At 34.7% G+C, this 16,705-nt stretch overlaps 1 protein-coding gene across 4 annotated transcripts in view; it reads left to right on the plus strand.

The window, feature by feature from the left end:
• Positions 1 to 16,705, plus strand: part of LOC122160220 (adhesion G protein-coupled receptor A3-like) — a 252,456-nt gene that overhangs the window by 229,270 nt on the left and 6,481 nt on the right. For all 4 annotated transcript variants that reach the window (XM_042818574.1, XM_042818573.1, XM_042818575.1 and 1 more), the window contains exon 18: positions 15,801 to 15,896. In XM_042818574.1, the coding sequence (XP_042674508.1) occupies positions 15,801 to 15,896 (96 nt within the window). The remainder of the gene's footprint in view (positions 1 to 15,800; positions 15,897 to 16,705) is intronic.

Genomic DNA, 16,705 nt, shown 5'->3' on the forward strand with positions numbered 1-16,705 from the left:
TTGAGTACTCACTCAGATAAGAACTAGTGCCTTTATTATTGAACTACAGTTGGTGCTCAGGGAATCACTGAAGAGTTTAAGCTCACATGGAAGTTATAGCTGATATAGATTTTCTGTGAAAGTAAATCTGAGCCTCAGAGAAACCTGAATCCTGTTTATCTATTGATTAGGAGAGATACCTCATTACTGTTTTATCTATTAATTAGGAAGCAGTAGAACTATGATTACTGAACATCATTAGTGTTTGCCCCTCAATATTTATTAGCAGTATTGAGAAATTGGATTGGTTAGTAATGCTGTAGAGATTTAACTTCAAATGTTCTATGTGATTTTTTGTTGAAATGTAAGTACATTTCCCTGTCCTACTATGCTTATTAAAGGTAATCACTTAAGTGGAAGTAGGTAATTCATAAAGAACATAACCTACAAATTTGCACCTGTAACCAGATGAGTTTCTTCAGATATATCTATTACTTTATCTCCCAGTTTTGTTTTGTTTTTTTGTTTTAGCTTTTGCAGTCATTGATTTTATGGTTTGAATACAAAGAGACTAAATTTGTGGTATTTGCTACATAGATGAGCAGTCAGTTCTAGGATCTTACTTCTCCAAACAAACAAACAACAAAAAAGCCCGCAACCAAAAAAAAAAAAAAAAAAAAAAAAAATCTTGAACAAGGAGTATTAATTTCCCAGAAGTATCTGTATACTTACACCACTTTGGAATTTGATTTCTGGGATTATTGATGCCAGTAAGTCTCATTCTCACTAATCAGAGATTAAGGAATAGAATTTGCGGGCAAAGAATTCCTACCCTAGTTATTATCAGACTAGCTGCCCTACTGTGTCTATAATTCATATGAATGGTGTTTTGGACTATTTAATGTGTTATGGCTCAGTCTTGTTATTGTCTCATATAACAATCTTCTGTGCTTATGCAGACCCTTAACTTTCCATCGGTAATATTGAAGGAGCAACCAGTTAACTAAATTCTTTCCTCATACATCTAAGAGAGTTTTGCAGCTAAAGAAAATACTTCTTTCTGAGGTTCTGATCTTGCCAAAACTTATAGCAGTTATTATATTTAGCAAAGCTAGGCAGTCTCTTTACCTGGAAAGTTGAGCAAAGATGCTTTACAGTTTTAGGATGCTAGCAATGGCTGTTCATTCCTTTTCAGATCTCCATTTTCTGCAATGCTAACGTAGTAACATAACGTTGAAATGGAATGTCATTTCTAGTTTTTAATTAGAATTACTCAGTTGTTAGTTATTTATAAAGATAAATCTCTTCTTCCTCTACTTGTTCTTTTCTTTCAAACTTTCATCATCTCTTTTGGCTTAGTGTTCCAATAAACCCCGTGAGTTTCTTTCTTGAAACTTACACTTTGACCTTTTTATATATGATGGAAAAGCTTTGTTTTTGCTCCTGGTTAAAATCTGGGATAGGGATCACCAAAAATAGATTTCTGTGTATGTCAGTTTTTAAACAACAGGAAAAAGCAAACATTCATGCCATCATATATATAGAATTTCCCGTAGCTTAACTTAGTAAGACTAAAACAGACAACAGCAAAAAAATTTAACATTAAAACTAAAAATTGGGGTCGACACTCATGAACTCACGCCATTGTACCTTTGTTTCTTATTTTTTCAATGGGGTGAATTAAGGACGAGATGTCAAACTAGATTTTTGCCATTAACTTTAAATCTCTGATTTTGTAGATTCAAATCACTGCTGGAATACAGCTTGTCTATGATTTAATAGTGGTTAATTCATAATCGTTCATTCACATATGGCATTAAAGGAGCATGCTTTTTGCTGCCTCTGGATTAGAAGGTAAAACTACATCCTATGGAACAAGGAGAGTGTTCAGAAGGAAGCTGAAAATGCAAAATCATGAGGGAAAGTTACTTCCACTGTGTTTTAACTCTTCACTACCTTTCGTTATACCTAATGACACCTAATTTAGATTTTAGTTTGATATGTGTCAAGAAGATAAATTTGAAGTTGCAGATAACATTGTAATATTCTCAATATAAGATTTTGTCTATGGGGGAAGGGGGAAAAAAAATAAAGAGGAAAGGTAAGCAATTCATTTTTGCAAACCTTAGGGATGAAACTTCCCTAAGATTCTTCAATGATATAAATTAGTTTCTTCAAAAGAATCATGCAGTTGTGTAATAGAAAACCATGCAATTCTTCATCTCATTTATACAGGATTTGATCAAATTTGACAGGAATGCTTACATAAGTAATAATTGCACAACTGACCTGATACAATAATAGAGAAATTTGATAGATGGCAATAATTTTTCTTTTGGTGCAATTATTCTGTGTTGCTCTCCCAGTTGTAGATGTTGATGTGATGTTACATGGGGCCTATTTCTGACCTCAGTCCTGTCCTCAGTTACATCTTAATAACTCACTGTGCTCTTCTAAGCACTCTAGCTGGCACACAGTCTTCCAGTTGTAGGAATATTCAAGCTCTGTTTACTCACCTGTGTCAGTCTTCTGTGATAGTGTATGTATTTCAATTTACAGAGTGATGTAATCTAGAAGAGCAGTACATCTAAAAAGACTTTTTCTCAACATTAGCAGCTGGTGTGGATGGATCCTCATAAGGTTTAAAAGATAACGATCAATAAAAAGTTAATCATAGAATCATGAAAACAATGTTTGGAAGAAATATCTGTAAGTTATCTAGTTTAACTCTCTAATTCTGAAAATCTCCAAGGACCTAATTTCTTCCATCCTCATTGTGTTTACTCTTAGCTTTCATCTTGAATGGAACACAAACATAAAATGTACAGACTGTAAGCTAGCTGGAATTAAAGCACAGAAAAAAATCACTCTCAATCCCATAAACTAAATTCAATGTGTTCAAAACATTTTAAAATCCATAGGTATGTAGGAATATAATATAAAGTAAACATTCTTAGCTTCATAATGTGAAATATATATTATGTGTATGAATATCAGAAATCCACATTAAGTTGCATGTAGTATATTTAAGCTATTGTTGAAAAATACAAGGTAGCAAAAGAAACTTGTCATGTGGTAACCTTGCCTCAGACCATAAGGACTCTACTTCTCAAGTCCCCACTCCTTCAGCCTTTCCAAAAGTTTAAGAAATGTCTAAAAAATCGCAGGAAAAAAAGATAATGACAAGTGACTTTTCATCCCCACAATTGAAAGTATCCCTACCTCATAAGGAAGTTAGCACAATTTGTAACTTCAAAATGTCTTTTCAAAAAAAAAGGAAAAAGTGGAATACTGAGTATCTGCTGTTGACAGCACTTGTGTATGATATGGATTACCCTTAGTTGTCTAATTTAAGCAAAGCACCAGAGTCTTCCTCATCACAGAAGAGAGTCCAGGCATAAGACTATTGTACGGGTGGTCATCTCTTCCTAGCGATAAAAGGAGCAAGTTTGCTTTGTATGATAGTTCACTGTACCAAATAAAGAACATTTATAGCCACTTTCCTCTATTATTTATTGCTCAGTTGTGAAATCTTCCTAACAAAAATGTATTAATGAGTCTAAATTTCTATGAGTTATTTCTTGACAAACAGAAATAGAAAACATTTTCTGACAATCACACATTTGTACTTCAGGTAGAAGTTAGGTACTATCAAATATGTTTGTTTCCCAAAAATTTATCTTTCAAGCAGCAGCATGCTTAAACAGTTTCTTACCTCAGGCATACTGTTATGGATAATAGCTATTTGTTCACCCATATCAATGTACATTGACCAGTCAGCATGTGTAACACGAAGGAGAGGGAGTTGGTTTTCATATCACAAAAATGTATTTATTTACATGAAGAATGAATATGTGGCTATATTATTGCTCTATAAAATACTAAATACATTAATCATTGCTACACGGGTTGAAAATGAATTGGTCCAACAAAAACATTAGTTGTGAAAATATGGAAATTTAGCTTTCCTTCAAGTAGTAAAATTAAGGAATATACTACAGTATTGAAATACGTGCAAGAGGAGCTGTTGTTACTAAGAAATCATAAGTGTCAAATGACAGGAAGTCATAAAATGTTCTTTAAAAATGTTGGAATAATATCTGTTTCAAAGACAGAGCAATTATTCACAGTTGATCAAATTAATAGGTTTTGAATTTCTATATTAGTCCTTTGAGGTATTAGTAGAATTTTATATCTGTGTTCCAAATGCAGCCAGCTGTAAAACCGATTTGTCATTTGTGGGAAATGTCAACATTTTCTGTATGTCTTCACATTCTGAAAAAGAAATTGAAGTCAATATGTAGAAGTAATTGTGTAATAGAAATTCAGAAGAATTTTATTTATTTATTTATTTAACCCAAGCTACATCTTCTGGCATCCCATTCAAAATTTCTAGTCCATAAATCTTCATTAAATCCGGTCTTTGTGGATAGCTCTCAAGGCAGGTATACTATTCAGTTCTACTGCTCTATATAAGTATTGAGATTTTTTTTTTATTCCACAAACAAAGAAAATCTGAGTAGAAATAATCATAAGAATATAATGGTAATACTCACCCTCTGTTTAATGTATATAGATACTACAGATGCATAATACTTCAAGGTTTTTGTTGTGCAGGTCTGGTCAGCAATTAAAAAAGATGTCGAAGTGCCTTAAGAATTGATATGTAAAGTCATTCAGGATGACTTATCATGGGATGTTAACATCTGTACCTTGTCTTGTACTGGTTTTACCTCACAAGTCTTTTTGTACAGTTTTCTGTATGATTGAAGGCAGTATTTGAGGTAATTGAAAATCATGTTTTTGATGCTTTCGATACTAATTTGTCCTAACTTTGAAGAACTTAACAGAAATATTTTAAAACGAGAATCAAAACAAAGCACAAAATTTCTTTCTTTACTGTGCACTGACTATGGACATTAGAGGAATTCAAACAGCATGTAGGCTTTTCACATCAGAAACAATTCCTTTCATATGTTCTCTAAAAATGTGAGTTTGAGTTTCTGATTACAAAGGCTTGGTAGCTTTAGAGAATCAACAGAAAGGGTTTTGTGGTTTCCATGGATCTTCTGAGTAAATGCTTCTCAATTTTAAATGGCCCTCTGGGTTTGTGACTGAATACTTCTTGTAAACCAAGAAGATTCAATAATCAAAATGATATTATTTTTATTTAGTATGTGGTTTCTTCATGTCTTAAATAAGACTGTTCTCTCACTTTGCCTGAGGACACATCTTGCTCTAGCTATGTGATTAGATTTTAGATACATGCAGTTGAAAATAAACCCAATTATCTAAATAGATGGAAGGTAGAAGTAAATTGTGATTAGCATACGATTGTAAAACCAGAGATGCAGAAGCCTGAAACGCTAACTCTGTTTAATTTTGATGATGCAGCACCTAATCCTTAACAATATTTTAAAGATGTGGCTTTTATTACCTTATCAGTAATAACTTCAGACACAGTAAGAACTCTTTAATACTTTGAAGTTTTAATATTTAAAAGCCAATAGAACTACCTCTATTTATATCTATACAGGGACAGTATAAATGTCTTGAGTCTTCTGAGTGGATATAATTTTAAAATATGCATAGGATACACTGAACATATCTAAATTAAGAAGTGAAAATTACCATTTTTCTGTACACTTAATAAAGTAATTTATAAGGGGTGTGGGTACATAGTACTAAATATTAGAAATGTGTATTATCCAGTGGAGAGAACATTTATAATTTTAAAATATTTCTGAGGGTACTCTGTATAACAGTAACCATCCAATCACTACTATGCTACAGAGACCATCTGATGCATTCAGCAGTTTTGCATGCACTTATCTCTGAAGCTGTAATTTTCATTTTCATTACAGAAAGCCCATTTTTTTATAGCAGAAATGGCAGCTTTCATGGGGCAATGTTAAATTTCCTAAACACATTATTTTAATGGCCTACATCAATCAAACAGGCTTTATAAGATGCTTGAAATGTTTCAGAGCCAGCAAAGATAAAAATGCTTTTTAGCCTGTTGCAGCTATGCTTACTTGTTACTGTTTCCTTTCTGTAATTAGTAAAGCCAGCATTCATCACTCAAGAATAAGGAAACCAAAGTTAAAACCATGATATTATTGTAAAAAAGTACTCTTTTTCAAACCTGTGAATTTAAGATTCCTATTTGTGTGCTAGTCTTTGAGCCATTGAAGTTCATGTTTTTCACAACATGTGATGCCTTTGAGTCCTTCCCACTCTATTGACTGAGTTAATCTAAGATGGAGAGATTTTGTGAAGTTCCTGTAAGTTTTACATGAGCAGATGAGTGGCAAAGATAAATAACTCAAAAAAAGGGAGGCTGAAATTATAGACACAAAATGTCATACCAATAGGAAAGATCTCAAGAGAACTCACACATTTTTAGAAACTGAATAAAACTGTGAGTCAAAACTTGTTGGAAGTCAAATTCCAGCTGTTTCAGTGACCATATGAGAGCTCAGTAGAGAAGGTTGAAGTTCTTTGCCACATGCCCTCTGGAGCAGTGTTTGATATTGCATGATATGATAGAAGGTTTGCAAGAAATTGTGCAAATTAAAAATGTAGCTTTTCTGGAATTTCGCATTGTATTTTTCTCTTCTAAACAATTTGGCTCCCTCTGGCACTGTGGGCAAAGGTCCTGCCCTTCATATAAGATCATTTATTTATACAAGAGAGAAAGGAAAAGCAGACATGAATTTAGAAGAGAATTAACGTATCCGCCCTGGAGATACTTCCAAGGAGTTCCTGTATTCTTTTTTACCGTCTGTTTGCACACATCTGTCTTGAATTCAGCCAAGCAAAGCTAAGAACAGGCCACCTGGGTCTACCAATATAGTCCCAATCTTCATGAAATCAATTGCTGGGTCACGTATGTCTTCTGAATAATTCTGCGCATGTACAGAAAAAAAAGAAAAGAAAAGGAAAAAAAAAAGAGAGAAAAAAACAGAAAATATAACTAAGAATATACTATATTCTTAGTATATAGAATATACTAAGAAAATGGACAGTTCCACATATCTCCTTTAAAACTCATGGAACCAAAATTATTCAGATGTAATGTGGTAATTTAGCTCACACTAAAAACAAGGTCTCAGAATAAGTCTTTAATAGAAAACAAAAAACAAAACAGATTTTGATGCCATTTTCCATATATCAAATATAGCAGTATCATATGAAAATTGGAAGATTCAATAAGTTGTATTAGTGAGTGCCAAAATATTTTATTGACATAAGGTCCTTTTAAAAAATATGATTTCAAAATTTAGCCGTGGGAGAACATAGACCAGAAACCTCTTTAAGTGACTTTCATATCTGATCCAGATTATTTCCTCATGTTAGTGGCATCATTTGGTTCCTTTTGCAGGTTTAATGAAATAATACATAAAGTAAAACCAAAGAAATCCATATTTTCTCTATATAATTCAAGGTGATTCTACTGACCATCATTCAATAGGGTTAATAATATATGTAATTGTATAACTATATATATATATATATATAGCAATAGGGTTAATAAATATATACAAATTAGGTATTAAATATGTGACAACATTATCACTATTTTTTTCATTTCACTTTAATATCATATAAAATGGTATTGTCATATATAGGCTGCTAGAATTTCTTGTGTTGATGAGGGTTGATAGGTTAATGGTTCTTTTTTTTCTCTTTGAAAGTCAGAAGGACATCTTGATGGTAATTGACTTTCTAAAGGTGTACTGCAATGCTCAGTGAAGCAGTTGTGTTTGATTCAGTAGGCTGGAACTGCAAAATTATTTCAGCTAACAGCTCTATGCAGGAGTAGTCAAATGCCTGGATAAATGAGGTAGCAGTGAATTGTTCAGAAAAAGAGTATCAGCCATTTTACTACTAGAAATTAACTGTGAAAACAGATTTGAAAAATCTGATGTGTATTCTAGGGATGAAATGATTGTGCAAATAGAAAATTGCCAAAATATATTGGAAGGATGAGGTTTTAACTGCTTTTTCACTGCTTTTTTTTTTTTTTTTTTTTAAATCCAAACATGTGAATGGCATTTTCTTTCCGAGCTCTAAAAATATTATGAAAACATACATAGATGCATATGTAGAGTGCTCTGAAAATAATGTCTCCTATTTCTTTCCATGGAAACTACAACAAAGAGCACAAGCACAGTATTTGATAGAGCAAATTCTCAGCTACAGAACACTGTTTTCCAGTGTAGTCACTACCATTAGCTATGCACTTTTGCCAGCAATGAACAACAGCCTGAGTACCACACTCATAAACATCAGCAACAGTGGACTGCAACAACTACTGCCACTGCTGAAATGCACCACTCACTGCCTCACTTTGGTTACGTCCACTGTTTTATCTCCATGAACGTTCAGCAAGCATCAATCTATGTCAATGGGTACCATTTTTTTCTGCATGGAGGAACTGAATGGCACATCTTGTTCCATATGCATTTCCATGTCTGATGCCATTTTCCAGATTTCCCCTCTGCTGCCATCTGTCATGTGGCAACAAAATGTTATGAAATATTGGTGGGAACATTCCACCTCTATTGCCATACCACCAACAACCACCTCTGATGTCATTGTTCAATACAATGAAATAAGAGGTAATACTTTCAGAGCAGCCCTCATAGAGAGTCTTTAAGAAATAGCAATATATTTATTTTCTTTATCATCAACCAGCTGTATATGTTACTCTTTGCTTTCTTTCAGAAGTATACTCTGCATGAATACCTCCATATCTTTACTGAAGTTATTTATTCATTAAGCTTGAGCAGGAGTAGAAGTCAACGAGCCAAGCTGCAGCACAGAACACACTGTTAGAGTCTCTTTTTGATTTCTAACAGTATCCAAGGCATTCTCAAATAAAAATAAAAGAAGGCAAGATCACCCTTTCTTGTTATATGGAATGGCTCTGCAAGTTGGTCTAGCTAAGAAAGAGTCAGTACACTTATATCTGCGTAAATGAAGCTCATTTCTCTTACTTTTACTCTAAATTTTCTCTAAAAAATATTTTTGAGTTATAGAATTTTCTTAATTTTATTTTTTCTTTTTGTATGCATTTTTTCTTTTCAATTCATTCTTCTGACTTAAGCTGTCCTAAAGGTAAAGTTGTCAGCAACTACTCAGTCAGAAAATTCCTGTTCATCTGCAACGTACCAAAGTACACATATGGGTACACTAGCCATGAAGGATGTTGAAAGGGTTCAACACATCTCCTCAGATTCCTCTACTGGCAGGGCCTAACCTACCACCAAAAGAACAATGCTTGAGAAATCATCTGACACAGGCAAACAGGAAGAAAAGCTCAGTATGAATATCTAGTGCAGTGGACTAATAGTATAGAGGAAAGTGTTTTTTAAACTGTTTAATAGGTGAGGCTTAATATTTTCTATCACTGGTTAACATTCTCCCCATTTATTGTCTAGGTTCCCACGTTAGAAGTCCCTAAGGCGACAACAAGCAAAGTATTTAAACTCTAATATCACAGCCAATTTTACTAGAAAATTAGAGCCTAGTTCTGTTGAATTGAGGGTCTGGACATCTTAAGTTGAGCAAACAAATCTGCAGAGCATTTTCTTAACGACTTTGTCATTCATCTCTCTGTGCTTTAGTTCCTGCTTCTAAATGGAGATTATATATATTCTCACAGGAACTTTATAAAGATTAATTAATGTTTCTGAAGCTCTTAATTTGCAATAAGATGTAGAAGAAGGGGACATATATAAAACGAATAGCTACCTGTCCAGTGAGCTTTGCTCCATCAGTGCTGAATGAGTGAAAGGTCTTGTAGAAAAAAATGGAATGTAAACAGACAGTGAAAATGAAAAACAATAATGTCACGTTAAAGGGCTAGATGGAATTTCTGCACAACTCTTCTTTTTTTCCTTTTGTGCGCGCGCATGTGTGTGTAATCTCCATGTTTATTTTATATTTGCAAACAGGGAAACAGTGCTTAAGAAATACAGGCAATTTCTTTTTAGCAAGGCCGTGAAGCAAAGCTAACATCATTTTTGTAAATATATTTGTAAGTCAAGACTATAGAATAGAATCATTCAATTGGAAGGGACTTTCAAATGTCATCTAGTCCAATGCCTAACTATCTGGGAATAAGATTAAAAATGTCATTTTTTTTTTCTGTAAGGTACATTTTGAAAACCACCTCATTCTTTTTGTTCATTTTATTAAAATTACCAGGGAAAAGAGTTATGAAATAATATGATGCATGAAAAAATCAAGAAGAATTATTCAAAAATCAGGCTTGTATATGCTTCAGCTTTCTACAGAGCAGCTACTTATCTGTCTGCATGCCTGCAGGGTACTTGAACTGTGGCATCTGTTTAGCTCAGAAGTTAATGACTATTTTCTATATGGATTATTTTCATAGAGATGTTAAAATCAAATCCCAGCTCAAGGAAAAATAAAGGGGAACTCTTCTTGCTGTGATATCTTTTTTATTTACATGTTTATTTTGCAAGAAGCTAATAGACTGACATCTCTTCCTACATGACCTGTATCCTAGAAGTGAAGCTAAGTAGATTCATCTCTATTCGTACTGTTGAGAGAGGAGGTAATGGTATCCTTACATATGTAGCATGTACTTTTGTACAGTTGAGCATGTAGAGAGTAATACTTACAAATGCATTTTAAGCAGTAAGGGTGGGACTAGTAAATAACTTGTACGTCACTGTTCTGCAGAAAAAAAAAAACAAATCTTAAGCAATAAGGTTAAGCCCACAAAGCCAAGGTCTCGTGCAGTTTTGAGCACAGGAAGAATTCGTTCACAGGTTTGGGCTGGAGAGAAGCCAGCTGCTGAGGCAAGATATTCATCACTGGGTAGAACTCTCTTTTCGCTCAGTGGCTTACTGTGTAATAGTTATGGAAATAAACTTAGAAGAATATATTGTATGTTAAGATGGTAGAATTGATGCTGGCTGCAGGCTATTGCAGTCATTCTTGCTGACATTATCCTGTTTCTATCTGATTGGCTCTGTAGCTCCCAGTACTTTGTAGTAGAGTTTGCCTTACAGGAGCTTTTTGAAAAGAAGCTGGAAAATAGTAAGCTGTGATGTCATAAGTGAGACATCACCCCAAGCAGTGTCTGTTTGTGTTGAGGATTTTGGGGGGTTTATGTCATTGCATGTAATGAAAAGTATGGTACTTATTGGTCTAAGGCGGCTGCAGCAGAACTTAGGGGTTCCCTCCCTCTCCTGTTTATTGAGATTGGTTCCTCCCCTCACAAATTACTGCAGACCATCTGTGTGTGCCTGCACAGCCTGGTTTTCAGGCCTTAGGTGTTGCCCACATTGCAGTTGAGAGGTTCAAGTGCAGCACACAGAAGCCTACCAGAGAAGCTTTAATCTAATTAGCTCGAATAACAACATTAGCAAAGATGTGATAGAATGAGCATCAGTAATAAATGTACACTGATGTGAAAGCCTGCTAGGAATCCTCAGGACATCCCCGGGTGGCCTGAAACAAAAATATACAAATTTTTAAAACTATTCCCTAAGGCTATTGAAACAGCAGCTTGGCAGTAACTTCAAAGCCCCAAATCACCCCACAATCTTGCCTGTAAAACAATGCTAAAATATTATATAAATAAACTGCTTGTCAAGATCAATTTTTAGTTGTAAAAAAACTTTAATTTCCTCCTCGTTGTTTACCAGTCTTTAAAGATCTGTGCACATGGCTATCTCAATTACAGCCAAATCCTCTGTGTTCACTGGCTCCATTATAACAGTCAGTCAAATCAGGCTTCTCCAACCAGCCCTTCTTCCTGCTGCTGCCTACAGCATTTTGTTACTGGTAGCCTGAGTATCACTCTTCACTTTTCTTGGGTGGTAGAAGAGTAACACAAGCTAATGAGTCCCGAGTTACTGCATATTCTTTTGTGGAGAAGACAGCCAACTGGCTTAATAAGAAAAATAAGAAAATGATCTCCTAAGTCCCACAGCTCATGTCAATAAGCCACAGGTGTGGAACCAGAGCTTGGATAGGGTTCATTTGAAATATTTTTGTATGGTATACAAAAATCAGAAAAGGCAATTGGAAGATAAAATCTGCATACTGCACCAAAGGCTGTAGATCTTTAAAGCTTTTAAACCAAGAGTCATGAGAGGGAAATGTAAGTTAGTAAGTAAATGTAAGTTACGCAAATAGAATTGGAAAAAGATTTATTTTCTTTTTTTTTTCTTTTTTTTTTCTTTTTCAAAATAAGAAAATGAAATTCTTTTTGGGAAGTTACATCTACAAGTTTCATCTTTAGTGTACTGCTTATTATATTATTTTTGAATGAGCATTACTTAACAGGAACATTATCCATTACACCTGCAGCAACAGCAGTAGATCTCATTGTCTCTCCATCTGCAGTCCTCAACATGGGCCACTTCAACAGATCTGGAATATTTGCTGAATGTATTGTTCAGTCAGCTCTGTATGAAATACCAGGGGATGTTAATGCAAGGATTGCAGAGGGGACAGTGTACACAGGCTCATTCTCCACTAATCAGGCTTGTAGGCTTTGTAACCAGGCAAATATTCACTGGCAAGGCTTCAAGAGTATTGGGATAAGAGCTTAATTCTTGCTCCTGCATGAACCTCTGGAGAAGCAAACCCAGTTTCTTGGGCTTGGAGACAAAGTCCTGTATGCCATGATTTGCCTGATCCCTTCATTTAGAGTAATATAGAAGAACTTTGTGTTTAAACATACAATGAGAATTAAGAAGTCTGCCTCTGAAACAGGCTTTCTGCATGACCTTGATGATCACTTGATGTCTCCTTGCTTGTTTTCTCATCTGTGCAACAGGGAAAATGTTTATTTGCTTCACATGGGGCCAGGAAGCTAAATTAATTATTGTTGTACTTTGTTACTCTTAGGTAAAAGGTTTCCTACAAGTATGATCTCTAGCTACTTAGTGTCTCTATTTCTTTCACTTTTTAGTCATACCCTATCAATTTTACTTCACTAATCCTCTCATCTGGGTATAAAAGATAAAATCAGGAAAAACTAATGACTGCATTACTTAGATCGAATTTGTTTTGGTCTAGATTTCTTTATTTGAAGTATACTTCCACACAATAACACCGACCCTGGGGGTGTTCAAGGAAAGACTGGATGTTGTGTTGAGGGACATGGTTTAGTGGGAGCTACTGGTAATAGGTGAATGGTTGGACTGGATGATCTTTTAGGTCTTTTCCAACCTTGGTGATTCTATGATTCTATGATTCTATGTTTCTCTTCTTCGGTAACTTTTTATTATGATCTTTTCTCCTTTATATACTGTCTAGGGTATCCATGAGCTCACACAAATGGACTAGACTTTGCACCCCTACCCTTAAATTCTCTTTCATTATCTGTTTGATCTATTTTAATGCCATTCCTCTTTTTTACTTCTCCTCTATTTTATTTTTTTTTTCCTTTCACCCTTCAGGAATCACAGATCCACCAGCAAAGAATCATTTGTACACACTGTCATCTCTGTGTTCTATGTTACTTTTTTCCCCCCCCCCCCCCCCCAATGGAACAGGGCAGGTAGTGTGCTGTGCTGGATATCAGAGCAGGATACCTTAGGTGCTCTGAAACCATTTGACTTCACCTTGTGTCATTTCTAGAATGTATTTTCTTTCTCTTAACTACGAGACAAGACAGAAATTTGGCTAGAGTTTGCCTTGTTTCTGAAACACTGTTTAGCTAAGTGCTTCCAGAACATCTGATGCTACTGTTATCGTGTACAGCAGGCTGCTGAAAGTGTGAGCTATGAAGGAGGTTATCTAACTCCCCAATACAGGCTTCTTTGAGACTTTAGATAAGGATGTGATTAAAATGTATGTATCCAATTTGTAGAAAGTGGCTGCACTGCAAAAAATGAAATTATAGATTGCATTGTAGGTAAATTCTATGGTGTAATCACTTCAGATGGGTTTGAAGTACAGTTTCCTATACTTGATTCTGTACTATTTTTCTGCTCATTACTATTTCTTAGACAAATTGGAATTAAAGTTTCTATGCCTCATTGCTTACCCTAGTCATTTCCTGAAGTTTCAAAAAATGTCATTGAGCATGTCTTTGTTAAAAATAATAATAAGCTGTTAGGCTATCTTATTCAATAGGCTCAAGTCAGAAGATACTCGCAATCATTGAATGAATGGGTTTTGTAAGGATGCAGCTTGTTCATTGGAATTTGTTGAGCTCTACAGAATAAGCCAAGTTTGAAGAAAACGTATATATTTAATGACTTTGAAGTTATAGAAACTGAAAGGCTTTTTGATGAATGTGGAGCATGATTTTCTCTGCTCTGTTTGCAGCTTGGATCATAAGGACAACGATTGACTGAAAATGTTAGAGTGACATTTTCTGAAGCTTAGCTTCAAATTTTGCTTCACAATGAGATGGTGGCAAGAAGTTAAGAAATTTTTAACACTGGGTTTTACTCAAAATGGCCAAGCTTACTATGTCTCTATTTCTGTGAAGATCCTACCTTGCAAGGACTCAAATTTCCTGGATTTTGTATTGCATTTTAGAAAACTCTTGGCCAGATTCTGGAGAGCATGTGTCCATATGTCATCAAGCTCTTAGTCCTTTTGTACAAATAGCAGCAGTGACTGGGAAGTGTTTATGTCCTTGCCTAATATTTCCTGCAACAGACAAGTGCCTTGAAAAGAAGCAAATTTTGTCCACCAAGAGAAGTGCATAGGTTGAAATAGAAAATAAGTGGGGATGTTCAGAGAACCAGCTGAGCTTCTAGGTACAGTGAAACATTTTTCCTGTTGTCTCTGAGCAGCATGCTCAGAGCTTTAGCATCACATGTGCCAGGGGCCGGTGCTCTCACCTCAGAGACCACAGTGGTACAAGTGCTGTGCTCCATGAATAATTCTGTGCCTTGCTTATGTAAAAGGAAAATATGATGACGGTATGTAATGCTGCATTTTAATATAGAAATGCAGGATGCCAGTTTCAGTGAGACATCCCCTCGGACTTCAGTGTAACCTAGTGATGATACACTGGGATGACTTCTGCTGCCAAGGAGTTCAGTGGTATTCAGCTGGTTAAAGGGATATGAAACTGGATGCTTGCAGTCTTCAGATACAAGTCCTTAAAGAAATATTAATGCTTTGATTAACATTCTTCTTAGATGTTTATGATATTTTGCTGAATTGTTGTAGGCCCTCACCTTTTAATGCACTTGTAAGGCTGGATATTTAATGAGTGAAAAAGAGTGTGATATGTGCAAAATAGTATTTAACCCTCCTAATTGCTCTAGATTATTCCTCTGTTCAGAAAATCTTTATTCATTTATTTATTTGCACAGGGGATTGTCCCTTCCCTCTTCTGAGCTCAACTCTATTTCATTCATTGTATTTCTTTGGGAAAATTCTCAGGCTAAACTGTAGACAGTTGTCTGGTTATCTTAATACATAATACTTACATTTTTAATAAGTTTTGAATACGAATACACAGATAAGTGAATAAATATTTGTATTTGGAATTTGTTTTTTTTTTTTTAGACAAGGAATTGTTCTTCATATGACTGCATAAGTAACTACACTTTCTAAGGATTTACCAATCAGTCAACAGATTTTGAAAAGTGGATCCTCTTAAATATTAAATGTTAAGCTGTTCTTTTTGTACAGTTCTTTAAGTACAGTGCTTATTGAGACAATGCTTCATTTTTGCTTTTCCGGGTTTAGGAATTTCAGTCAATATTGTATATCAAAAAGCTTCAGAAAATAGTGACTGTTTAAATAGAACTACTCAGGTACAAGGCAGGAAAATTAAAATATCACATTTTATCTCTCAACAGATTTTATCTGATTAGTGGTGGTGTTCCTTTCATTATATGTGGGATTACAGCAGCAACCAATATCAATAATTATGGGATTGAAGGCAATGCACCATAGTAAGTACAAGATATTATCATAAAACCTTTAAGGAAAATATTTTTCTATTCTTATGCTGATAAATGTAATACTGACATCATAAAGTATACAGACATGCCACTTGGGATTGTATTTAATATGAAATTTTATGGGTTAATAGCTATGAAAGCAATAACTTAATCTGGGGCTTGCTGCTTCACTTCCACCAGTTTGACTCCATTGTGGTCAATAGAATCACTTCTCATTTATAGAATCACTTATCATTTACGCCTCAATAAGTGAGAGGATATTAAAAATTGACTAATGGGTGGCATATTTAATGGGGCCATTAATTACCTTAATGAATTAAAAGTATTTAATTATCTACCTTGAATTGATATTTTCCAGGTAAGTTATTTGAAGTTGGTTTTAAATAGTTACTTCAAAAAAGGACAAGTAAAAATTCCCTTTTTCTTCTCTTGAAAACCAATAATTTTTTATTCGTGCTGTATGGAAATTTTCCAGTCACAGTGTCTTTCAATGGCGAGATAGCAATCTCATCTACCAGTATATTAGTGTTCAGTATACTTCCACAAGCTGTTCAGGCATCATGTTGTTATTAATTCTTGGCATGAAACATGATATATCAATGAACTGCAATAAGCCTCTCCATAAAATCATGGCAGAAAGTGAATCAGACTGTAAAGATAAATGCATTCTATGTAAGTGATCAACAAGACAATGACTGATGCACTAATGGCAATATTACTGGACTGCCAGCACCTTGTTGCTAGTTCTCTGGAGGATGTTACTCTTAGTTACTGCTTAGAACATCTACCGTAATGCATTT

Source organism: Centrocercus urophasianus, unplaced genomic scaffold (genome assembly GCF_019232065.1).
Source record: "Centrocercus urophasianus isolate 14NV4802_14NV808 unplaced genomic scaffold, USGS_Curo_1.0 seq_17, whole genome shotgun sequence".
In the NCBI taxonomy this organism is placed as follows: Eukaryota; Metazoa; Chordata; class Aves; order Galliformes; family Phasianidae; genus Centrocercus; species Centrocercus urophasianus.